Here is a 24,610-nt window from a genome sequence, read left to right as displayed (position 1 = left end):
CTTGACAAATGGCCTCCATTTTTTCTGTAAAAGATGAGGCAGGGTTCTGCACTGAGAGGGTGGAAAGCCATGGGAGGTTTGAAGAGATATGACAAGATTTAGAAGAGTAGCATGAGTTGATAACGGAGGTAGAGTAGGATTGCCTTGCAGCAGTGAGAGCCCAGTTGAAGTTATGTAACAAATTTTGTAGTAGACCCAGGCAGAATGGCTGCGAGATTGTCTCCACCTTTATTCAGCAGCACTTTTTTAAGGTGGCAGTGATCCAAGGCTGTTTTGGCTGGATGCGATGGCAATAAGATAAAGGGGCTGGAGACTTAAGAGGCCAGGGTAGAGTTGAGCTCATTTGGCAAGGGTGAAGATGGGAGGAAGGAGGAGGGTGTGATTATTGCAGGGGTGAAGATCTGTCAGAGAACTGAGGAGTCTAGGGGATTGGAGGTCACAGTGTGGATCAAAAGGGCAGGGTCTGGTATTGGAAGGCCAAGGCAGAGGTGGAATGGTAATAGATAATGACCAGATTGCAGTCAGGGCAATTGATATGATAAGGGGGTTAGGGATCCTAGAGAGGCCAGTGTAGAACTGAATCGATTCACCATCGGGACAAAATGGGGAGAAGGGGAAGGAGTAGTTAGTGCAGGAGACGTGGCCTGGAAGAGAACTGAAGGGCCAGTGGTGCCGATGAAGAGCAAGGTTGTGCAAGGGAGGGCAGAGGGAGAGGTGGAAAGCCTAGAGACCATGGTCAGAGAAGAGGATTTCAGAATTCCTGAACAGGGTGATCTAGAGTGTGACCATCTTTGTGTGTGTTGAGGAGAAAGTGATGGGAAGTGAACACATTGAGAAACTGGGTGGCTGGTGGGCTCGAGGGAGAGTCACTTTGTATTTTGAAGTCCACTTGTATAGGGGCAAGAGTTGGGGGGGGAGAAAGATTGTGAGCTGAGTAACAAATCCATTGAGGAAGGAAGGGGAGCTACCGGGGTCCACAGACTACCGCCAACGGGGTTTTGATTGGGTGGGAGATAGGCAACGTGGGAACCCCCAAGGAGGAGAGGTTACTGAGTGGGGGGGTAGCGGGAGAACCCTGGTTGTAGCGGTCTTTCAGCTCCCCGTCTTGACCCGGGAGCCAGGGGGAAACGAGTGAAGGGGCAGCCGCCATTGGAAAGGGTGGCCAGGGAGACGCCATCAGAGGGGATCCAGATGTCAATGCAGGGAGCTGGCCTCAGAGCCTAGAAGATCTGGGCTCGAGTCTCACCTCTGACATATTAGTTGTATGACCTTGGACAAGTCATTTAGGACTCTCAATGTCCCAGGCGACTCCCTAAACTATTAGGTAATAATAATAATGCCTAGCATTTCTATAGTGCTTTAAGATTTGCAAAGTACTTTACAAATGTTATTTTAGTGGCAGCTAGGGGGTGTAGTGGATAGAGCTCCCGCCCTGGATTCAGGAGGACCTGAGTTCAAATGCGGCCTCAGACACATAACACTTACTAGCTGTGTGACCCTGGGCAAGTCACTTAACCCCATTGCCTAGACGCACATGTTATTTTATCCTCACAGCAGCTCTGACAGGTAAGTGCTATTATTATGTCCTCTTTACTGAAGAGGAAACTGAGGCGGGCAGGAGTTAAGTGACTTATCCAAGGTCACGCAGCTATTAAGTGTCAGGTAGGATTTGAACTCAGGACTCTTGACTTCAGGTCCATCTATCCACTGTACTACCTAACCTCCTAGGAAGAGAGGAAAGAAGGCAGGAAAAAAGAAGGAATCAGGATAGAAAGGGAAGAAGGATGGATGGATGGATGGATGGATGGATGGATGGATGGATGGATGGATGGATGGGTGGGTGGATGGATGGATGGATGGATTAAGCGATGACTGTATATCAGGCACTGTACTAAACACGGGCAGGGGCTGATCTTTCTTGCTGAAGGGTGAAGTCATGGGTCTGGTCTCTGCTGTTTCATTGCATGGAGTGATGGGGCTGAGTATCCTGGATGACCACACCTCTCAAGAACGCCGTTCCTCAGTGGGTCGGTGTTGTGTTTGGAAGGGGGTGGGGGGCTGTTTTCCCCACTTCCGTGCTAGTACAGTGGATTTGTTCCCTTTTCGAGGACATCATGTGGTTTGTGTTCATGGTCCAGAGCCTTGCGGTCTGCTGGTTTCTGAAGAATTGTGGGCTTCTGGCTATCATAACAGTTCTCCTGCTCACTCCTTTCCTCCAGTCATGGAGAGAGTGCTCCCCTCCTCCTCTCCAGGCCCGCCCCCTCCCCTGCACACTTACCCCGGTGCGTTCCTCGTTCCCCTCCAGCAGGTTGAGAATGTGGAGAATCTGCATTCCTGTCCCTCACCACTCGGCCCAAGTCTGAACTTGCACTAGACAGACGTGGAGCGAGTGGCTTTCTCTCAGTGAAAGGTCCCCTGCAGAGGCAGCAGCCGGTTCATTGCCAGACCCCTCTGTACACACACAGTCTCTCTCTCCTTGGAGGGGAAAGGAGGGGATTGATTTTTAACTTTGAAGTGGGAGGTGGGGAGGAAGGGGAGGGACTCGGAGGAAAGTCTCCAGTGAAACACAGTCCAGTGGAGAACACTGAAACCCCTCCAGAGAAATTCTGGAAAGGAGATGAACAGACAAAATAAATCCTGTATCCCTGTCTTCCCCCGCCCCCGGGGTATCCCTCGCACAGTTTTCACAGAGTTTGGTGATTCGGCCTCTCTTTGTTTTTCCTTCAGAAAAATAAAAGCAAGAAGAAGGGTAAAGATGAGAAGTGTGGGTCCGAGGTGACCACCCCAGAGAACAGCTCATCCCCGGGGATGATGGACATGCACGGTGAGCCGCCCACCCTGCTGGGCCCGTGGGACGGGGCCAGGCTCCTCAGGGTGGCACGTTACCAACAGGCTTTTTCACATTCCATACAGAAGGGGGTGGGAGGCCGGGTAGGGCCTGGGGTGGACGGGGAGGAAAGGAGGTGGCGGCAGAAGGTTCCTGAGCTGAGGACATAGTCAGACTCACCTGGACACTGCCAGAGGCACAGGGGTGGGGCTATAGACCTTCCTGGGCAATTCACTTCAAAGGCTCATAGACTTAGTTGTCTTCCTTATAATAGTTATAATAATATATAATAATTATAACCATTTATCATAGAGTGCCTTAAATTTTGCAAAGCACTTTATAAATATGTTTGTCCCCATGACAAACCTGGGTGATGGGTGTTAATTATCATCCTCACATTCCTGTTGAGGAAACTGAGGCAGACGGTGGTGAAGTGGTCTGCCCACATAGCTAGTAAGTGTCTGAGGCTGGATTTGAACTCGTGTCTTTCTTACCAAAGGTCTAGGCCTCGACCTACTGGGCTGCCTTGTTTAGAGCTGGAAAGGGCTGTACAGGTCATTGAGGCCCAGTACCTTCATTTTACAGATGAGTAAACTGAGGCCCAGAGAGTTTAAGTGGTTTCTCCAGGGTGGCCCAGCTAGTAAATTTCTCCGCTCTACCCCTCACCCCTTGCAAGAGAGACTCAGGGGGAGCCCTGCTGTACTGGGGGGAGGAGCCCTTGTATGAGCTCTGCTTGGCAAAATCTGTGTTTAATCCTCTCCTCCATTGTATGGAGAGCCAGAAAGGGCCTCCTCTGGATAAGAGAGCAGGGTGCCAGGATGCTTCTCATGGCCGTCGGAGGACGTGGGTTCCAGTCTCACCTCTGCCACCTGCTGCCTGTAAATGGCAGACTCGGGCAAGTCACTTAGGAAGAGGACGATCTTCCTGTCAGGGAAGCCTCTCTGACATCTGGCAGCCGTGTCACTTCCCTCTGGGCCTGTTTACTCACCTGTAAAGTGAAGGGGGGGGGGGACTCTGTGACCTACTTCTGTGGCTCCTTCTAGCTCAGATGTATGATCTCATGAAGTGACTGGCCCAACTCAAAACAGAGGGGAGATTTGAACCCAGAGCCAGCCCCTGGTTGGACTAGCTGGTCCTTAGGGCCCTTTCTGGCTCTTAACCCTTTGATGCTAGGTTTCTTTGAAGTCTGAACTTGGAACTTCCTGCCTACTTGATCAGACAGGCTGAGTAGCCCAGGTTATGGGCCCCACCTTGAGCCTTCTCAACCAAGGCACGTCAGATTTACAAGTAAATTGGGGGTGGGGAGGCAGGCTTACTCACTTTACAGAAGTGCCAGCAGCTGGCTTCTTTTCCCTAGTGAGCTCCCAGCTGTGCTCCTAAAGCGGGATTCCATTTCAAAGAGCTGTGTTTATAGGCGGCTTTTCAGAAGCCAGGTTCTGTTGCAGTACGGGATGGTCTTCAATGGGAAAAATCATCCCTGCCCCACACACGCCTTGTTATGAGTCTTGCCTTTTTAGAGGCATCTAGGTACCAAAGTGCATAAAGGGATGGACTTTGAGCCAGGAAGACCTGGGTACAAATTCAGGCCGAATGACCTTGGGTGAGTCATGTCACCTCCATCTGCCTCAGTTTCATCATCTGTAAAATGGAGGTAATAATAGCCCCTACCTCCTAGGGTTGTTGTGAGGAAGAAATGAGATCTTTGTAAAGTGCCCTGCAAGCCTCAAATTCACTATGTAAATGGTAGCTATTGTTATTCTGGTGGGAGGGAGGTGTTGTACTATAAGGAGACAGAGGACCTGGGTCTGAATCCCAGCTCTGCCTGGGAGATTTCAGTCAAGTCACTTTACTTGGTCTTCCCTGGGCTTTGGTTTCCTCCTCATCTTCACAATAACAAGATTGGGCTAGATGACTTCTAAGGTCCTTCCCAGATTTTAAATCTAAGATGCTGTGAGTTTCAGTGACCAGAAAGATTTCATATTCTAGAATGACAAAGAGCAGGGAACAGAGGTAGTCCCCAGCACAGTGGCCCTTTTCTTTTCTTTTTTCTTTTTTTCTCTTTCCTTTCCTTTTCTTCTCTTCTCTTCTCTTCTCTTCTCTTCTCTTCTCTTCTCTTCTCCTTTCTTTCCTTTTCTTTTCTTTTCTTTTCTTCTTTTCTTTTCTTTTCTTTTTTCTTTTCTTTTCTTTTCTTTTCTTTTCTTTTCTTTTCTTTTCTTTTCTTTTCTTTTCAGCGAAGGAATTGGGGTTAAGTGACTTGCCCAGAGTCACACAACCAGTGAGTGTTACGCGTCTAAGGCTGCATTTGAACTCAGGTCCTCCTGATTCCAGGGCCGGTGCTCTCTCCACTGCGCCACCTAGTTGCCCCACCTATTCCTTTTCTGAAGCTGCCCCTCTGCACCTCCACCTCCCCAGATGAGACAGGGACCTCCCTTGCAAAGGTCAAAACAAACGAAGGAAAGAGTCCTGGGTGAGTTTGTATATAACAGGAAGCCTTGGGGAGACTCTGTCTTCCTAACAGGGCTCCCTGGCTCTTGGAGGGCAGGTTTCACAGGGGGATTCCACCTTTGCCACGAGAGTCTTTCTCATTCTCCCCATCTTTCCCCCTGCCCAGATGACAACAGCAACCAGAGCTCCATAGCCGATGCGTCACCAATTAAGCAGGAGAACAGCAGCAACTCTAGCCCGGTGCCAGAACCAAACTCGGCGGCTCAGGTGGACGGCCCTGAAGCGAAGTCCGACGAGGTGCATGCGGAGCCGAAGGAGCAAGCTGGATCGGAAGGTAGATGCCCCGCGCCTCCCTCGTCCCTCCCCCAGGCATCCTTCCCCTCTGTTGTTGCAATTGTCTTCTTCTCAGGGGTGGATTGCTAGTCTCCTAGGACCGGGATGGCATGTGAGAGCCTTCACTGTAGGCTGGAGTTCACTGGCGGGGCGGGATGGGGTGGGGTGGGCCTGCGGGGCAGATTTCACCTGCCTTACATCTGGAAGGAGTGACATGATTTTATTTTTCCTAGTGGAACCGTAGCAGCGGTTACCGAAGTTACCAGGGAGCTCCGTGCCAAAACGTGCGATGCTTATTCTTCTGAAATGTCTGTTGTGATCAGACTTCTGCCTTTGGACTGTTGGAAGGCCTTTGGTCCTGTCCCCGGGGGCCTGCAGAGGGCTTGGGTTTTCCGCGTGCATTAGGCCGTGACCACAGAGGCTGTTCAGTTCTAATGGCTGGTGGCTGGCCTTGCTTTCTGCCTGGTCATGAATTAAACTTGCCTCTGGCAGGCATAATTCTTTGGTCATGAGATTTTGCACAGTCCAGTTGGAATTCTGAGGTTGTGGAGTGATTCCAAAGAGACTAGTGATGTCATTGCTGAAATTAGCTCTTTTTAAAAAACAAATTAAATTGCAAATGTCTCTGAGAGTATTTCATGATTTAGTTGGGGGAGGATGGGAAGGCAACGTTTTCTAAGTTGATGTGGTCCAATTTGGGACTGGCTTGAGTCGGGGCATGCGGCCAAGGTGCTGTGATGGCTTTTCAGGCTAGGTGGGTGAGGTCTTTAGCAAGGTAAGTGAGACGGTGCGCGGTAACAGAAGCGCCCCTAGTTTTCTCTCCTGTGATTCTGCAAAGACCTATAGGAGCCTCAGACAGAATAAGGATGAGCAGCAGTGAGCCCCTTCCTCTACCCCAGGGCTGTGCAAGAGGCAGCTGGAAGTCTGTGACAGGCAATGGGAAAGGGGTCCCACCAGAAAAGCCAGTTCCAGGTCCAGCAAGTAAACAAGCCTGAAGCCTGCCGGCACAAATCAGAGACCTGCCAGGGACACGTGAAACCTGTCACGCTCCGTACCTGGGGGCAGGAAGAGTGCTCAGACAAAGACCTCCAGTGAAGTCAGAAACGCAGTGAGCTCTGACCCAGGAGGCGAACCAGGAGCCAGCAGCACCCGGGCAAGCATGTCTAGGGGGGCTGGAGACTTCAGCACTCTGAGCAGAGACCCAAGAGGACCCTGAAGACGGCTGCGCTCTTAGTGCAGACACAGGCTTGGAGGCAGAAGTCAGCAGCCAGAGCCCAGGACCTCCAAACATCCCATCTGGGGCTGCAGGAGGGAGCACAAAGACTGAGTTCAGGTACTGAGGCTGGAGATGGGATTGAGCAGAAGCAATCATGAAATACTTTGAAGAACTTCTAGGGATCCAGAGGTGTCCAGTAGACAAAGCAAGAAGAAGAGGGTAAGCCTCGGAGTTTTAAAAAATGACTCCACCACAAAGAAAAACTAGATGAAGGAATAGCTGGATGAAATGAAGAGAGAGCTAAAAAGTGAATTTAGAAGTCAGGAATAAGAGCTCTGGAGCAAAGAATTGGAAGGAAAATCAATAGCTTAGAGCAAAGGGTAGAAAACTATCTAAGTAGTGGACTCGTTGAAAATTAGAATGAAGCAAATAGAATTCACTGATGCCGTGAGACAACAAGAAATATCAGAACAAAATCAAGAGAGTGATAAAGTGGGAGAAAGTGTGAAGGATCTGCTATTAAAGACATTTGACCTGAAAAACTTTGACCAGGCCAAGGAGAAATAATTGAACAACATTCAGACTCCTGGAAAACTTAATTATCCCCTCCCCCCCAAAAAAAATTCCTAGGCACCGTGTTTCAATAAGTAATAAATGAAAACTTCCCAAATCTGTTAGAAACAGAGGGCAAAGTAAAAATTGAAGGAGTGCATGGGTTACTTCCTGAAAGAAACTGTAAAATGAGTGGCCACATGTTGTCATGGAAAGATTTTTCCTCAGCTTTGAAATGGGGCTAGCCAAATGAGGCTGTGTGCTGGGCACTTTGCCAAGCTCAGAGATCTTCACAACTGTGGGGGATAGGTGCTGTTTTTCTCCCTACTTTACAGTGGAGGAAACTGAGGCATGCAGAGGTTCAGTGACTGGCCCAAGGTCATACAGAGCTAGGAAGCCTGGGTTTGAGCTCAGGTGTTTCCTGACTCTAGGCCCAGCACCGTATCACCCGCCTCACCCCGTGCCAGCTTCTGTGCTAAGCTCACAGCACAGCAGACACATGAGCCACTGCTGTTGTCATCATCACCATGGAGGCGGGGGCACCGGTGCCTGGGTGTCTGAGGGAGGCCTGCCTGGGCGCCCCTCCTAGACTTCCCCCACTCTTGTGTGACTTCGCAGGGCCTCAGTTTCCTTAACTATAAAAGAGGGACAGGAGTAGCCCTTGTGAAAATCAAGTGAGATAACATTTGTAAAGCACTTTGCACCATGCCTGGCCACCTGACAGCCTCCTGCGTCCTGAAACACCCTCCAGGAGCGCTGTCTTGTTAAGGGGATGGGGCAGGGATGAAGATTCAGGCGGCTGCTGTACTGGAGTCTAATTCCTGCCTCTTGGGGGGGGGGCGCGTTCCTGGCTGGGCTGCCCCTCGGGGTCAAGCTCCCAGTGACAGGCTCAGCAGGCTGTGCTCCCCAGCAGCCCCTTCTGCAGGCTTTCTCACCCTTCTCAGAGAGCGACAGTGACGGGTCAGGGAGCAGAGAGAGAGAAAGACAAAGTTGCCTGCACAAACCCAGGCCAGGAGCCGGGTGTGGCTTTTCTGCCCAGGAGCCTCCCTCCCTCCTGATTTCTTTTAGGTCGTGGCCTAATTTCTTTCAAGCTCTGGGCTCTTTTATTTGTCATGAGGTGTTGGAGAGACAAACCACTGGCTGGAAAATAGAGCAGGTGCCTGGGTTTGAATCTGCCTCGTGTTTCTTTCTACGTGGGTGACCTTGGGCAGTTCCCAGGAGGCCTCAGTTTCCTCATCTGGAAAATGAGGAATTTAGTGTTGAACTAGCTGGCCTGACAGAACCAGATTGAAACCTAATTGGGAAGTGCTTAATAAAAATACAATAAAACGCAGGCCTGTAGTAGGGCTTGGACCTCAGGTCTTCTGACTGCCCATATCCGCTGAGTCACACTGCCTGTCTATAAACAAGAGTTATTGTTGTCATTCACCAGGATGGGGTGTGGAAGCAGGCTGGAGCCTTTTCAGGGCGCCTGCATAGCATCCCCTCACCACTCAGCCCCATGTTGACCTTGCCTTAAGCTTGTTTACCGGTGAGTTTGGTGAATGACATAATGTCCGTGCACCCGAGTACTAAATTTAGGTTTCAGGAAAGTAGTTTGCTGTGAGTGAGTTCCGGAGTCAGGCGGATGAAGCTAAAGGGGGAGGCTGCCAATGAGCAGGCCACACCAAACCCTTCTGGACATTGGGCCCCAGGCCTTGAAGCATCACCTTGGGACCCTGAGGCCCTTTTCCAGGAGAGAGCTTTAAAGCCTGGACTGGAGCACCTGGCTTCCTGTTTCATCCACACCATTCTTTCTCTTTCTTTCGCCACCTCAGGTGAGTGCCCACTGTGGGATAAAAGTAGGGACTTGGGAGAAGCTAGATGGTGTAGTAGATAGAGTTCTGGCCTAGGAGTCAGGAGGACCTGAGTTCAAATCCAGCCTCAGACACTTGACACTTACTAGCTATGTGACCCTGGGCCAGTCACTTAACCCCAATTGCCTCACCAAAAAGCAAAAAAAAAAAAAAGTAGGGACTCGGATCTTTTTTCTTTTCAAAAAGTTTTTTAAAATCTGACTTTAAAACAACAAACGGCATTTCTGTTTACACAGCAATACACAAAAAGGGGATTTAACTGAAACTGTTCCTCTCCATTTCATACTGTCAGTCAAAAATATTCAAGTACTGGGGGCAGCTATGTGGTGCAGTGGATAGAGCAGCCTTGGAATCATAAGGACCCAAGTTCAAATCTGGCCTCAGACACTTGACATTTACTATCTGTATGACCATGGGCAAGTCACTTAACCCCATTGCCTACCCCCCCCCAAAATAAAGATTAGAAGGGAAGCAGAAAGCTGGGGGGGAAATATTTAAGTACCTACTATGTGTCAGGCTAAACTCTGGGGATATAAAGAAAGGCAAGAGACAGTCGCTGCCCTCAAGGAGCTTATAATCCAGTGGGGGAGATAGTATACAATCAGTTATGTAGAAACAAGCTACAGACAGGATAAATTGGAGATAATCCATAGAGAGAAGGCACTGAGATTAAGAGGATTTGGGAAAGGCTTCTTGTAGAAGGTGGGATTTCAGCTGGGACTTGAAGGGACATAAAGAGGAAGAGCATTCCAGGCTTGGGGCACAGCCAGTGAAAATGCCTGGAGCTAAGAAATTGAGTATCTTGTTCATGGAACAGCCAAAGTGTTGGAGAGTAAGGTGTGAGAAGAGTGGAGGGGTTAGGACGGTGCTGGGTTATGAAGGGCTGTGAATGCTAGGTGGAGGCGATAGGGAGCCACTGGTGTTTATGGAGGAGAGGAGTGACATGGTCAGACCTCAGCTGTAGTAAAGTCAATGGTGGATGGATTGGTGTAGAGAGATACTGGGAGATCAACTAAAGCATAAGGGTAAGTTTATATAATAATTCTACATATTGCTCCCAAAACTAGCTTGCTTGTTGTCTGTGCTTCCTTCTGAGGGAAGATGATTCTTTAAGAATCTTTCTATGCATTTTTGTTGGGAGTTTTTTAAATTAAATTTTCCTTCAATGAATAAAATCCATTTTTTCCTTTCTTCTGTCCCTCTCCCCCCTCATTGAAAAACAGAGATAAGTCTTTGTAACAAATATCCATAGTCGAGCAAAACGAATTGCCACGTTTGCCTTGTCTAAAAACTCACACTTCATTCTGCACCTGGGGTCGGTCACCTCTCTTTCAGGAGCGGTATAGCATGTTTCATCACCGTCCTCTGGAGTCCTTTGTGGGTATTTAAAAACGTATTTCAGTGGCCCTCCTTTTTCGACGTCCCTCCCTCCCTCAAGAAAAAACAAGGGAGAAAAGCTCCTTGTAACAATAGATAGCAGAGTCCAAGTGAATCCACGCAGTAACCACGGCCAGAAATGTATGGGTCTTTCCTGGGACCTTTCTCTAACATGAATATACACTCATATGCACACAGAGAGCTTCCTGTCCGGCCTCTCTTTCCTCTCCCCAGAAATGGCCCTCAGAGGTGAGCAAATGGAGCCTGCCCATGTGCTGGGCAGGGCAATAGCAGCCAGAAAAGGGAAGCCACACAAAGAGGGGAAAGGCAGACTTCCATTCTTCCTTGGCGGATCCTTGGGAAGCCAGTGATTATCAGCCCACTTAATATTTTAAACCTTTTTCCAAGGCTAATCACCTCTTTGGTAAGAAATGGTTCCAGTGTGAAAAGTCCATCCATCCCACAAAGTTGGGCAGGAACGCTTTGTTTTGATAATAGCCTGGAGAGCCTGGTGCACCATTGAATGGAAGGCAGTATTTTCTCTAGGACCCTCAGAAGCATTTAGGTGGAGGATGGGCTGGGAAAGGAGGAGCCAGACTTCTTAGGAAATCCAAGGCAGATAAAGGAAGCAACACACCTCCTTGCCACCCCTAGATAGTAAGGTAGCTAACTGTATCAAATATCACACCCAGTGTAGATAGAGTTAAAAAGGTTTTACTGATGCCTTTTGTCCAGTAATTTCTTAATATACTACCCTCTACCCCCTAGTACCTTCCCTAGAAACTAAGAAAAATAGCCAGAAACAACTGATACTGGGTCCACATGACAGCATGTGCAGCATTCTGTATCTGTATCACCTTACCTCTCTACCTAGAAATGGGTAGATGTGCTTCATAGGGATTCTTAACCTCCATTGTGTTATGGACTCTGCTGGACAGTCTGGCAAAATCTATAGACCCCTTCTCAGAATAATATTTTTAAAATGAAAAAATAAAATATAGAATTACAAGGGAAACCAATGATACTGAGATAATGATGTGATTTTTTTTTCCCCATCTAAGTACATGGGCCTCCTGAAATCTAACCGTAGAACCATTGTTCTAGAGAGATTAAAACCTTTTGCCACAGTTTCAGCAAATATTTATTGTCTCCTGTGCGCAGAGAAACATGCTGAACACCAGGGAGGAGGGAAACACAAAGTTAAGATAGAATGAGTGTTAAGGAAAAGAATGCTGATTTTGGAGTCAGGATCTGGGTTCAGATTTAGCCCTGATGCTTCACTGGTGTAACATTGGGCAAATCACTTCTTCCATGGGCCTCAGTTTCCTCATCTGTAAAACAAGAGGCTCAGACAGGTCTGCCATCCTGACCCTGAAGTCCCTTCCTGCTCCAGATGCATGATCCTGCCTCTGCCCCTACAGCTAACAAGTCTGTAGGAGGGAGGAGGAGATAAGACACAGGCCTAGATAAACTACAGTCCATAATATAACATGGCAAGAGAGCTTCAGGAAGGCATAGACCTCCTTGGGTGGGTTTGTAGAATGTAGACAAATTGCCCAAGATGGGCCAGCATGGATGGTTGTGATCTGCCAGAATTGAGAGCCCCCATCAGTGAGATCACAGACTCACTGATGTGTCAAAGAAACTGCCTGAGAAAGTTACAAAAGCCAGGAGCTCTCAGAGTACTGAAGAGGGGTGTGGTTGCTGGTCAGAGGGAATCGTGGAAGGCTTCCTGTAAGAGGTAGCCTTTAAGACTATGTTTAAGGATTGGCAGGGGGAAAAAAAATTTTTAAAAAAAGGATTGCAAGAATTCACCAAGGACAGAAGAGTAAAGAATTTCACCACAGTGAAATAAGGGGAGTCAGACTAAACCACCATACGCACCAGAATAAATGGGGAAAAAAGAACAAATGCTGTCTAATTATGATTGATGACCAAGGTTGGCCTCAGAAAAGAGAGAGCATGCCTCTTCATTCTTTGCAAAGCTAGGGGGTACTATTGGCTTGGAACATGGGATATGCTATCAAACTCCTTTGGTTAATTTAGCCAAATTGTTGGTTTTATTTCACTTTTTGTTAATTTTCAGCAAGGTTTGGACCTCTGGGGATGAGGGAAGGCATAAATTAATAGATGAGGACAGTTACATAAACAAAACTCCGTTAAAAATGTTTTCAGTCGGTCAGCAAACATTTACTAAAATAGTACTTCCTTGGTGCCAAAGAAAGGGAAAACCAGTCCCTGCCCACAAAGGGCTTCCATTTTAACAAGGCAGGAAGTCAAGTCTACAGACATTTTTTTTAAAAGAGCTTGCTACTAAGTTCTGGGGATACTATGAAAATAACTAGGCACCCATAGAGAATAGATAGAAAATGATCTGAGAGAGGAGGGCCTCTTGCAGGAGGTGGGATTTGATGGAAGCCAAGGAGGCTGGGAGGGAGTGGTCCCAGGCATAAGTGACCAGCAGCAAAGCCCAGACTCTGGAGAGGGCGTGTTATACAAGAGGAGCAGGGAAGAATCCCATGTTGCTTGCTCGTAAAGGACATGAGTGGGAGAAAAGACTGGAAGGGGCCGGGTTGTAAAGAGTTTTTAACCAGAAGGCCCTCAGGGGACAAGGAGGAGTGAGAACCAGGTCCCAGAGATACTAAGGGCCAACTGATTCAGCCTTCTGACCATAGAGAAGGCCCCTGACAAAGTATCCATAGGTGTGAACCCCAAAACTTAGCATCTGCTAGCAAGCAGGGGCATGAGAGCAGTGTGTCTGACCAGCCAGGCGGCTCTTAATTGCAAGACAGATCAGTGAGTGAATGCTGGAGTAATGCCTTAAAACTAGCTCTTAATTACCACACATCCACTGGTAGGGAGATGCCGGCAAACCTTTAACATGAGCCAGTGGTTAGTCACTTCCTTGCTGAGGAGGCCAGGCCCTTGCACTAGGACCCTGGGCCCAGCTAACACATGAGGCCGTCTATGCATGTGGCATGACAGCAGAGCCCAGGAGTTAGGGAATCTAGGTGCAAACCCCATCCCAGACACTTGGTATCCAGGTGGCCCTGGCCAAGCTACTTCACCTTCCTAAGCCTCAGTAAAAAAGAAAAAAAAAATCTGTAAAATGGGGGAAATATATAATACCTATAGTCCCCATATCCGAGGGTGACAGTGGTGAGGTTCAAATGAAATAACATAAAAAGATTTGTAAACTTCATTTTTTTCAGGCAGTTAACTGGCTTGGTATAAAGGTTCTTAACTTTGCTTACTCTGTTAAAACTCTGGACCCCCTTCTCAATAATTTTTCTAAATGCGTAATAAAATACATAGGATAACAAAGGGACAGTTATCCAAGCATCTTTTAAAAAAAAAGTTCATTAACCCTTCTTACATATATGTATGTATACATATATATGTATATAGTATATTATAATGAATAGATAGATATTATAGTGGATACAGCCCTGGACTTGCAGTTAGGAAGACCCAAGTCCAAATCCTGCCTTAGAAACTTAATAGCTAGTGACCTTGGACAAGTCACTTTATTTTTCTCAGTCTCAGTTTCCTCTTCTGTAAATGTAACAACAGCATGTGCCTCCCAGGGTTGTTGTGGGGATCAAATGGGATCATATATGCACATTTGTGTTGTTTTGCAAACCTTAATGCTGTGTACGTGCTAGCTATAATTAGTCTTATCAGCAACCTTTGAAGTGCAGCATGAGTAGAGTCAGGATCTGGGTGCTTGGTCCCCACATTCAGTTTATCCTGGCAGACCAGGGCTGGTGTGACCATGATCCTTTCGAGAGGTTGGACTTGGGTAGCTGATTCTCCCAGGAATTAAGCCTTGCCTCCCGCCAAGTGGTAACAGGCTCTAAGAGCCCTCCCAGCTGTGACATCCTGTGTTCTAAGGGCCCTCCCATGCCTGACGTTCCCTGTTCTCAGGCTCCTCCCAGCTTTAATATTCAGTTCTAACAGCCTGTTTCTGACTCAGACATTCTTTGTTGTAGTCCCTTTTTTTTTTTGAAGAAATAGAATAATTTTTTCCTGGCTGACTCTGAAGGTAAACTGAGGCATTTTAAATCGGTCTAGTGGAGTCCAAAGGCACTGTCCATCTCTTACAGAACCACATGGCTCTTCAGAGTAGAAATTGGGGCTGGAACTGCTGCGGCCACGGCTATAGCCTCTGTGTCCACTAGATGGCGCTGGCCTCAAGCCATTGGAGAAAGTGGAGCTGGGCTGGGAGAAGGCACGTGTCTCTGGGGGAAACTAGATGCCTTTGTTTCTGACTTGTGACCTGGGTTTCTGGGCTCTAGGAGAAAGAGCAGATAATATTCACCTGCACTGCCCCGCAGGCACAGGGTCGGGCGGAGAGGTCAGCTGAGCTGGGGCCTGGCTGTGGCTCCGTTTGACCGTGCAGCTGCTTGGGGTGGACCACCCTGGCAATGGGAGGGGAACCTTCAGAACCCTGCTGGGTTCAGGCACCCCTCCCGGCGTCAGGACCGCTGGGTGGGAGCCGGCCTCCTGCTCCTCGGCTGGCAGGGCAGAATGAGACGTCCAGTTCCAGACGGGGCCAGTGTATTGATTTGGTTTTGCCTGACTGTCTCTACTGGGGCATCTTATCGGGCCAGAAGGAGCCGGGCACTTATAAACGAATGAAAAAGGGAATCAGCAGCAGCAGAAAAACAACACCCATGGTGCTTACCACCATGTAAGTACAAAGGCAGCATGGATAGAGCGCTGGGCCTGGATCGGAAAGACCTGAGTTCAGATCCAGCCTCAGACACTTTTCCTAGCTGTGTGACTGGCTCTGTTTTTGCCTTGATCCCCTGGGGAAGGAAATAGCACCCCGCTCCAGTATCTTTGCCAGGAAAATGTGATGGTCTATGGGGTCAGGAAGAGCCAGACGCAACCAAACAGCAATGCAACTAAAAGGAACCGAAACAGGAAACTAAACAAAGCAATTATAATAACAAAGTTAGTCTGTGTAGACAACAAGGTGGTTCAGTGGATAGAGCTGGGGACGCCGAGTCAGAGAGACCTAGGTTCAAGGCCTGCGCCAGGCTCTTCCTAGCTGTGTGACCCTGGGCCAGTCACTTAACCAGCATGCCTCAGTTTCCCTGTCTGTAAAATGGGAACACGAATAGCATCCACTTCACAGAATTATTGTGAGGATCCAAAAAAATAGCGTGTCAAGTTTTGCAAACCTTAAAGCTCCATAAAAATGCTGCCATTTTTTGTGAATAAAAAGAGAGATGAAAGTGCACCTCCATCCCTGTGTTGGAGGGGAGGTGACTTTTTTAAAGTGCCCACCGTGCTAAGCACTTTACAAGCGTCTCATTTGAGATACACACATGTGTGTAAGTGTTGGTTAGCTTTGTGGAACTGTTTTTTTAAAAATTACCATTCTTTACTGTCAGAGCTAATTCTTCTAGTTGGGGAGGACCATTTGGCCATAAGGGTGTGGCCCCTCTGAGTGCGGACAGATGAGTGTTGACTTCTTCCTGTTGACCCTCCTGACTGCTTCCTCCGGACCAAAGGGGCCAAGGCCTCTCTTAGCCATTCTCCAGAACCGGAGGGAGGCCCCCAATGGATGGTTGAACTGTCGGATGGAAGGAGTCAGCTTCCCAAACGCGCGGACTTTGGGTATCGTTGGATTGTGGACCCTCTGCCAGTGTGTTTGACTACAGCTGCTGTCTTTTTCTTTGTTTACTTCAGATACTTCTGATGAGCAGAATTCACAGTCCTCGATGGAAAATTCAATGAACAGTTCAGAGAAAGTCGAAGTGCAACCCTCTGGGGACAACAGTATAACCACAGAAGCATCAAATAACTCTCAGGTACTGACCTCTAGACGCAGAAGGGCAGCCAAGTTTCCCAGTGGTTCTTTTGTTTGAGGGAAAGGAGGGAGGCAGGCACATTAAAGAGGCATTATTCACATTGATTTTTATCAGTATCTGACGTCAAAGTGACCCCAGCGCCAAGTCAAAACACTTCAGTGGGTCCTTTATTTGTGTCTTTTTTTTTTCTTTTTCTCTTTCTATTTTGGTCTGAATTATGAAGAAAGCTGGCTCTTATCAGGTGGCACGATGGATATAGTGCTGGGCCTGGAGTCAGGAAGGCCTGAGTTCAAATTCAGCCTCAGATACTGACTAGCTGTGTGATGCCAGGCAAGTCAGTCGGCCTCAGTTTCCTCATCTGTGAAATGGTGATAACAGCAGCATCTTCCTCCCAGCATTTTTGTTGTTAAATTATTATTTGTAAATCAATTTGGAAACCTTAAGGCACTATAGAAATACAAACTATTGTTAGTGTTCTTAGTATTATCATTCCTGTGGGTCCCGTGAACCCAAACCTCCTCCTCTAGAACTGGTCAAAACCAAGAGCTCTCAGGGCATTCATTCAAACGTTAAAGCCCAGGAAGAATAGTTGTTGAATCTTAACTCTAGACTCTATCCTGACCAGACAGCCTGGGCATAGTGGATAGAACAGAGGTTCTTCATCTAGGATCCGTGTACTTGTTGTTTTAAAGGGTTCTGGATTTTTTTGTTTTGTTTTTTGGTGAGGCATTTGGGGTTAAGTGACTTGCCCGAAGTCACACATCTAGTGAATGTTATGTGTCTGAGGCCAGCTTGAACCCAGGTCCTCCTAACTCCAGAGCCAGTGCTCTATCCACTGTGTTCAGTGGCCTGGATCCTTTTGGCAGTCTGGTGAAGACCCTCCTCAGAAAAAGTTCTTTTAGAGGCAGTTAGGTGGTGCAATGGATAGAGTGCCAGGCCTGGAGTCAGGAAGACCTGAGTTCAAATTTGGCCTCATAGTAACTGTGTGACCTTTGGCAAGTCTTTTAATCTCTGTTTGCCTCAGTTTCCTCATCTGTAAAATGGGGATACTAAAGCAACTACCTCTCAAGATTGTTGTAAGAATCAAATGAGATAATATGATGCATGCAAAGTATGTTGTAAATCTTTAAAGCACAATATAAATACCAGCTGTGATTACTAACCCCCAAGTCTCTCCTTTGAAATCATAGTATGCTCACCTAAGGCAGCCAAGGTCCTGAAAATATTGAAACTCCATCTAGCAAAAATACTTTCCCTTCACTGAACTTTTCCTTAGTTTATAACAGTCCAAGATTGTGGAACTTGGGTCTTTTCTTCTTTTTTTCCCCTCTTTTTTCCTTTCTTTTTTCTTTAGATTAAAAAAAATTGATTTTATTTTTCCGTCACCTTAATTTCCTGATATGCCTTGGCCCCAGCACTTCAGTAGAGCCAGCCACCTCTGCAAAGGAGGGAGGGAGGTGAATTCTTGTCTCTTCTTTTGGGCCATTTCTAAGACACCACTTGGTAGAACACAAATTACAGCAGGATTGAAAAGAGTCCAAAGACCTGAGTTCAAGTCCAGCTGTGACACTAATTTGTGTCCTTAGATAAATCACTCGACCTTTTGGGGACCTCACTTCCCTCATTTTTGAAATAAAGATAAAAATCCCTTCACAAGGCTGCCGTGAACACTATGTTGTTATCTCAACTAAGATAATTTGATTAGAGGTATTTATGATGTTTTTATTTACTCCAGAAATCAAAATCACATGGAAAAAATTTCACAAAAGAGAAATAAACATAGAAATGTGAGCCACTTTTATCTATATTTTTATAAGTAGCGAAGTAGAACATGAATGAGTTCTCTCAGGATCATCCAGGCTTGTAGACTTAAAGCTGGCAGGGACCCCAGAGGCCGCCCATTACACAGATGAACATACAGAGGCTCAGGTGAAGTGATTGACCCAAGATTAAACAGATAACAAGGAACAGAGTCAGGACTGGGGAGTGTGGGGGAGAATACTGGGGAAATTGATTTTCCTAAAAGCAAATAATTTTTGAAGCCCCTGAAAAATATACACCACTAGGATTCTCTTCTGATTCCTTGTGGCCTGGAGTCTTTCAACTCTGGTTTCTTCAAAGCTTTGTCCCCAGAGAAAGCATAAACTTTGGGGCTGGATACCCTACTGCATAATAAAGAATTGGGGTACAGCCCCTTCCGGGTGTCTCTTTTACAGGGACCTCAGTTTAGCTGACTCTGGTTTGTTTTTATCAAGTTTCAAGGTATGTATGTGTGTTTGTGTGTGTGTGTGCGTGTGTGTTTTAAATGAGACAACTGAGGTTAAGTGACTTGCCCAGGGTCACACTGCTAGTGAGTATGGAGTGTCTGACTTCAGATTTGAACTCGGGTCCTCCTGACTCCAGGGCTGGTTCTCTAGTCCCTGCGCCACCTAGCTGGCCCCGTGTTTCAAGTTTTTTTAGTGAGGTGACAAAAGTTTTAGGGTAGATTGTACAAATCAGGACATTTAATTGCATTGGAATGAGCATTGTGCTTGCTTCCTACTGTACAAAGCAAATCTGAATGTCTTGTGTCCCAGAGGATAGGCCAGGGATTCTGCAAGGTCCAGTCTCAGTAGATTTGGAGAGTCGCTGGCTAACAGACCCAGACAAGGGACCTTGGTTGGAGACCATCTAGTCCAGCAATCTCATTTTACAGAAGAGGAAACTGAGTCTCAGGGTGGTAAAGGGTCCATGGTACTACAGTTAGTCAGCATCGTAGCTTGTATTGAAACCTAGGTTCCTTTAGAGCCCTTATACCAAGCCCTTACAACAACCCTGGGATCAGGCACTATTATTATCCCCATTTTACAGTTGAGGAGCTCGGGCAAGCAGAGGTTTAGTGACTTGCCCAAGGTAACACGGCTAGTAAATGTCTGCCTAACTTTTTTTCCTCCCCCAGCTACTTCACTCACAAAAGCCATCTGATAGGTTGAGGGTTAAAAAAAGGACTGCAATCTAAAATTCTGCACTGCCGGCTCCCTGAAGTATACAAAATGAACCCACCACGCCAGTGTATTTCAGGCAGGACATCACCTCTGGCAATCAGACTTCCAAATTTAGTCCTTTTTAGAAAGACTAGCCCAGTCCTCTCTTTGCACAGAGGCCATTGGAGTATTCTCACTGAGGAGTATTGCATTGCATTGCATTTTAATCTCATTCTTTTTTTCCTTTCTTTCCTCCTACCCTTCTCCCCTTCTTTCAGGATTCGGAAGGAGCACCACCTTCTAAAAAGATGAAACTAGAGGCTTCCCACCAAAACTCCGACGAGATTTAGACGTGGAAGTAGCTTTTTCCCGTCCCGTTTTTACCGAAGGTACACCGGTGGGGGCTTCATTCTAGAACACCCTGACCTACGCAAGCTTCTCTTGGATGAGAACAGAACTCCTAACTTTTTAAAGTTTACTGAGCAAAAAAAAAAAAAAGAAAAAAAAGAAAAAAAATTCCAAGGAGACCTAGGAAGGTGTGACTTGTCTCAGACACTGAAAAAAAATACAACATGGAACACTGTTTTATTTTATTTTATTTTATTTTTCCTGTGAAAGCAAACGTTCGGAAGTTCTAAGTTACTGTCTTCGGCAAGGTTGGAGTCAACAACTCAGGAGGGTCTAATGCACTGTTTCTTTAAAAAAAAAAAAAGGTCCCAGTTACATTTATGTTGCTGCTGTATCTTTTCATTTCTCTATTTAACCATGTAAGGTATTTAAGGATGGTACAGGTCAGTTATTTGCTTTTTTTCTTACTTGTTCCAGCAATCCCATCGGCTTTGTTTTGTGCCTTGTGTCCCTGAGAACAGCTCTCAAGGTCTGGTTTTTCCCCCTCTCCCAATCCCACCCCCATCTCCCCAGTTGCTTTTTTATTTCTTTTGCCAAGTGCCCTCTTGTTCCTAGGCTGCTGCCAGCTCATTTGTGATCCCTGCCCTATCCCTACCTCGAGAGGAGCAGAGATGGAGGAGAAGTGGAGACCGTTGGCCATTTTCCCCCTTGGAAAAGCCGAGGCTGTATGCACACGTTTGGGGTTTGATCAATCTAGCCCCGAGATCCAGGCCCTGGTGCGGATTTTCCCTTGGGGTCGTGGGGCAGGGGTGAGGGCAGGGGAGGGGAGGCTCACCACAGGCTCTCCCAAAGTGGCCTCCTTCGGTGCCCCCAGAGGAGGGGCTCCTGGCTGGGGATGCATAACAGCGCCCCAGTTTGCTGCTTTTTTTTAAATCTCTTCTGGGAAGCTGAGCTCCATCCTGGGGGACACCCCACCCCCGGCCCCGCCTCCACTGGCCATAGCCTTGGGACCAGGTTAATGATTGTGCAAACTCCTACTTTAGAATTGTCCCAGCGCTTCCAATCCTTACCCTGAAATGCATCTGTCAGATCTCCAGGATGGAAAATGGCATGTTTTTTTTTTTAATTGATGTGTTCCTTGCAGGCGCTAAATCAAGGAGAGGGATGGGTGGGATGGGGAGAGGCCAGGATGAGCTGGTGCTGACCTCACCTTTCATAGGATGTCACATGCTCTGCCCTCTGCCTCCCCCCAGCCCTCTCAGCCTTCACCCTTCCCTTCTGCCAGAGCCAAATCCTCCCTTTCTTGTTTATTCCTTCTGGCCTAGCAGAAAGGGTGTCTTTCAGACAGGTAATGCCTCTGCTCCAGAAATGGGCCCTGCAGAGAGGTGGAGGAAACTTTGCGCCCTTTGGGAGCGCAGCGGTAGCATGGCCCTTGGTCACCTGCACGATTCAGGTGACCTTTGTTCAGATGCAAGTGCCCCTTCTGGGTATGGTTAGGAAAGCTAACTCTTCAACGGGAGGCCTTCGGGCCTGGCCTGTTTGGTCTGGGATTCCTCTCCTCTTTAGGGGATGCTTTCAGCTTTCTCTCTTAACAGCCTTTCCAGTTGTGGATTCTCTCTGGACGTCCGTCCCCTTAACTCCGGTGACACCTCCGCCAGCGGCTGACCGCCATCACCTCGAGCGTCTCCAGGCTTGGTTTTCTATGACTTTACAAGGGGGTCTGGCTTTTCTTTTTTAAATAAGTCTATTCCTGCACTTCGAGAAAAAAAAAGTTTAAAAAAGGAAAAAAAAATGTTCCTGCATTTCAAATACCTCATGCAAAATTTCTCCTTAAATAAAGGGAAAACAACTCAATCTTGAATTTTGAGTTAGTGACGCTCAAAGGGTAGCTCTCTTTTTAAAACTTAAAAAACAAACAAACAGATCCTTGTATCCATGAATTTTTCTCCCCTGGGCAGTCATTCATGCTGTGAGAACTGTGCATTGCAATATCTAAAAAAGAAGGAAATGACCTTGATTTCCCTTTCACTTTGTGAGGTGAAAGGCTTTATCTGCAAACCCTACAACGACCTTTGATTACAGCTCATCTCATTTAGATGAAATGAAGGTGCATTTAGAGCTTTCTTTCCTTTTCTTTTGGGAGACCAGAGGTTCCGGTACAGACAGCCAGAGGAAATGGGTTTTTTTGTTTTTAAAGAAAGGACATGAAGTTCGAAGTTCGCTGGGGTTGTTCACATCTCTTCAGCATCATCCCCTCTCTGACCGATGGAGTGAGGATGAAACGCTGAGACCGCCCCTAGTCTTTCTCTGAAGTGCCTGAAAGTAGGAACGGACCCGCTGCCACGCTCGGGGGAAAAGGGGGTCATGTCGGACCCCAGCGGTCAGAAGGGCGCTCTGAAAGACATGGGCAAACACAGGTTGGCCTGCCCTGGGCTTGACGGTGACTGAAAGTTCTTCTGCTGACCACATTTTAGAAATAGTGCAAAAATCCAGATGTGCTTCCTGGGCGACCACGCCACCCCGTCGCCACCCGGGCACCACCCGTCGTAAAGGAGCCTGCGGCTTGAGCGGAGGACAGGGAAATAGACCCAGAAGCCTTCCACAGAGACAAAACGCTTGGCCAGACCGGCCCCTTCCCCTCCCAGGATGAATTTGAACTTATTCCTTTGGGTAGGGGGCCTGTTTTGTGCCGGGACACCGCAGGGACACATTCCAGATAGTGCTGGCACTTCATGAAACCAACCATCGACGACCCTCAGGGCAGTTAGGGTCTCTCTTTTCTGGGTGGTGACCTCCTTTCCTAAAAGTGTAATGGTTTGGAATGTTTGTTATCTCTAAGGACCTGTTAGAAGGTGTAAAGAATTTTTTTTTTCCAATACCTAATCGTTTTTTTTTTTTTGTTCGGTTTTTTTCCCCCCTTCTCATGATTTTTTTTTCCTGGTGTGTTGTATAGAGGTATGATTTTTTTTTCACTTATTTATTCCATCAGTAGATATGGTTTGTACAATGTACAATGACTCCCATTTAAAAAAATAAAAGAAAAAATTAAAATATGAATGCCACACTCTTGTTGTCTTGTCTTTGTCAAGTCAGAGGCTGCTACTTTAGGGACATAGGCATGGCTAGGCAGTGGGGTTAAGTGACTTGCCTAGGGTCACACAGCTAGTAAATGTTAGGTGTCTGAGGCCAGATTGGAACTCAGGTCCTGCTGATTTCAGGGCTGGTGCTCTAGGTGCCTGCCCCAGCATGGCAGTTCTTGAGTGAAACTCGGGTGAAAATCCACTTCCAACTTAGTCCTGGAAGAGTAGCCCAGGTCTCAGAGAAATAAAATAACCTGCCTGAATTCAGACAGCTAGGTAAATGTCCAAGACCAGATTTCAGCTAGGTCTTCCTGACTCCAAATCCAGCATTCTGTCAGTCAGGCAGGCATTATTTATTCAGGGCCTTCTGTATACCTGGCACTGGGGAGAGAGACAAGCTAAGCCCTGCCCTCAAGGAGCCCACAGTCTAGTGGGGGAGATAAAATGCAAACAGCTGCATCCCTTCAGGATTTGTATTGAGTAGAAGGCCATTAATGCAGGAGGAGATGTGGCCTGGAAACGGTCCCTGTACGAGGTAGAATTTGAACTGAGCCTTGAAGGAAGCTAGTGACACCCATCTGGCAAACGTTTATTATGGAGTTGGACCTACCGGAGTCCCGGGGTTCAAATCCCACTTTGACATTTAGCAGTCATGTTAATACAGGTGAATCTCTTCACCTCCCTCAGTTTCCTTATCTGTCAGATGAAGAAATCTGCACACACAGTTGTTGTGAGGACAGTGTCTTGTCAATCTTAAAACACAAATGAAATGTGAATTGTCTTCTGAGCACCACAATTTCTTCCCTAGAGCATTTATTCATTCTGCAAATGTTTATGTTTATTATTTTTTATTTCATTTATTTATATTTTATTATTTATTATTAAATGCCTACTGCGTGCAAGGCACTATAGCAGGTGCTGAGGGAAAGAAGTTTGGATAAAACAGCTGTGTGTAGCATCCTTCTACTGTCTGTATCTCAGTTCCTTCAACCAGACTGTAATCTCCACGAGGGCAGGGCCCGCATCTTACAGATTTCTCTACTATAGCATCTAGCACATAGTAGATGTCCAATACTTGTTTGGGTTTTTTAGTAGAGACAGTGCGAAAGAGTTTTTCAAAGGATTGTCAATATTGTTAGCTTTTGAAAGTTGTTAGAAAGGCTGGTGTTTGTACTGGGGTGGTGGTGGAGGGGAGGATTTGGTCAGCCAACATTTATTAAGTGCCTGCTATGTTCCAGTCACTGTGTTAAGCACTGGGGATACAATGAAAAGGCAAAAGATAATCCCTGCCCTCAAGGAATTTACAGTCTAATAGGGGAGAAGGCATGCATGTAAATGATGCGGTACAAGATCTATGCAGAGTAGATAGATGGAAGGCATTAGCATGGGGGAGTCCAGGAAAGGCTTCCTGAAGGAGGGAGAAGTTCAGCTGAATCTCAGAGGAAGCCAGCAGTCAGAGGTGAGGAGGCAAAGAGTACTAGGCATGGGGTATGGCCAATACACGGAGTCAAGAGATGGGTGTCACATGTAGGTAGGAGCAGTGATCTAGTAAGTCATGAGAAATCCATTGGCAGGCAGATCTCGGGGGTCATCAGGCTTGGGCCGCCCCGAGTCGGTACCACGCCATTGGCCCCAAGAAGAACCAAGCATGAGTCAGAGAAGTCCCAGAGGGATGCGTGTATGCAAACAGGTTGGAAACTCATATTGTAAAATCATGTTGGAAACTATTCCTCCATTGTCACTGGCATGATGAACTTTCAAGAAAAGGAAATGTAAACAAGGAAGGTATCT

The 24,610-nt window shown here is 47.1% G+C and overlaps 1 protein-coding gene across 2 annotated transcripts in view; it reads left to right on the top strand.

Annotated features, from left to right (window-relative positions):
• Positions 1-22,796, top strand: part of BCL7A (BAF chromatin remodeling complex subunit BCL7A) — a 48,189-nt gene extending 25,393 nt beyond the window's left edge. For both annotated transcript variants that reach the window (XM_020970192.2, XM_020970191.2), the window contains exons 3-6: positions 2,728-2,824; positions 5,439-5,606; positions 16,307-16,428; positions 19,670-22,796. In XM_020970192.2, the coding sequence (XP_020825851.1) occupies positions 2,728-2,824; positions 5,439-5,606; positions 16,307-16,428; positions 19,670-19,741 (459 nt within the window). In that variant the 3' untranslated portion in view covers positions 19,742-22,796. The remainder of the gene's footprint in view (positions 1-2,727; positions 2,825-5,438; positions 5,607-16,306; positions 16,429-19,669) is intronic.
• Positions 22,797-24,610: the final 1,814 nt, after the last annotated feature.

This window comes from Phascolarctos cinereus, unplaced genomic scaffold, assembly GCF_003287225.1.
Source record: "Phascolarctos cinereus isolate Bilbo 61053 unplaced genomic scaffold, phaCin_HiC Scaffold_4;HRSCAF=312, whole genome shotgun sequence".
Lineage (NCBI taxonomy): Eukaryota > Metazoa > Chordata > Mammalia > Diprotodontia > Phascolarctidae > Phascolarctos > Phascolarctos cinereus.
Note: the sequence above shows the minus strand (reverse complement) of the source record. Positions and strands in the feature narration are given on the sequence as shown.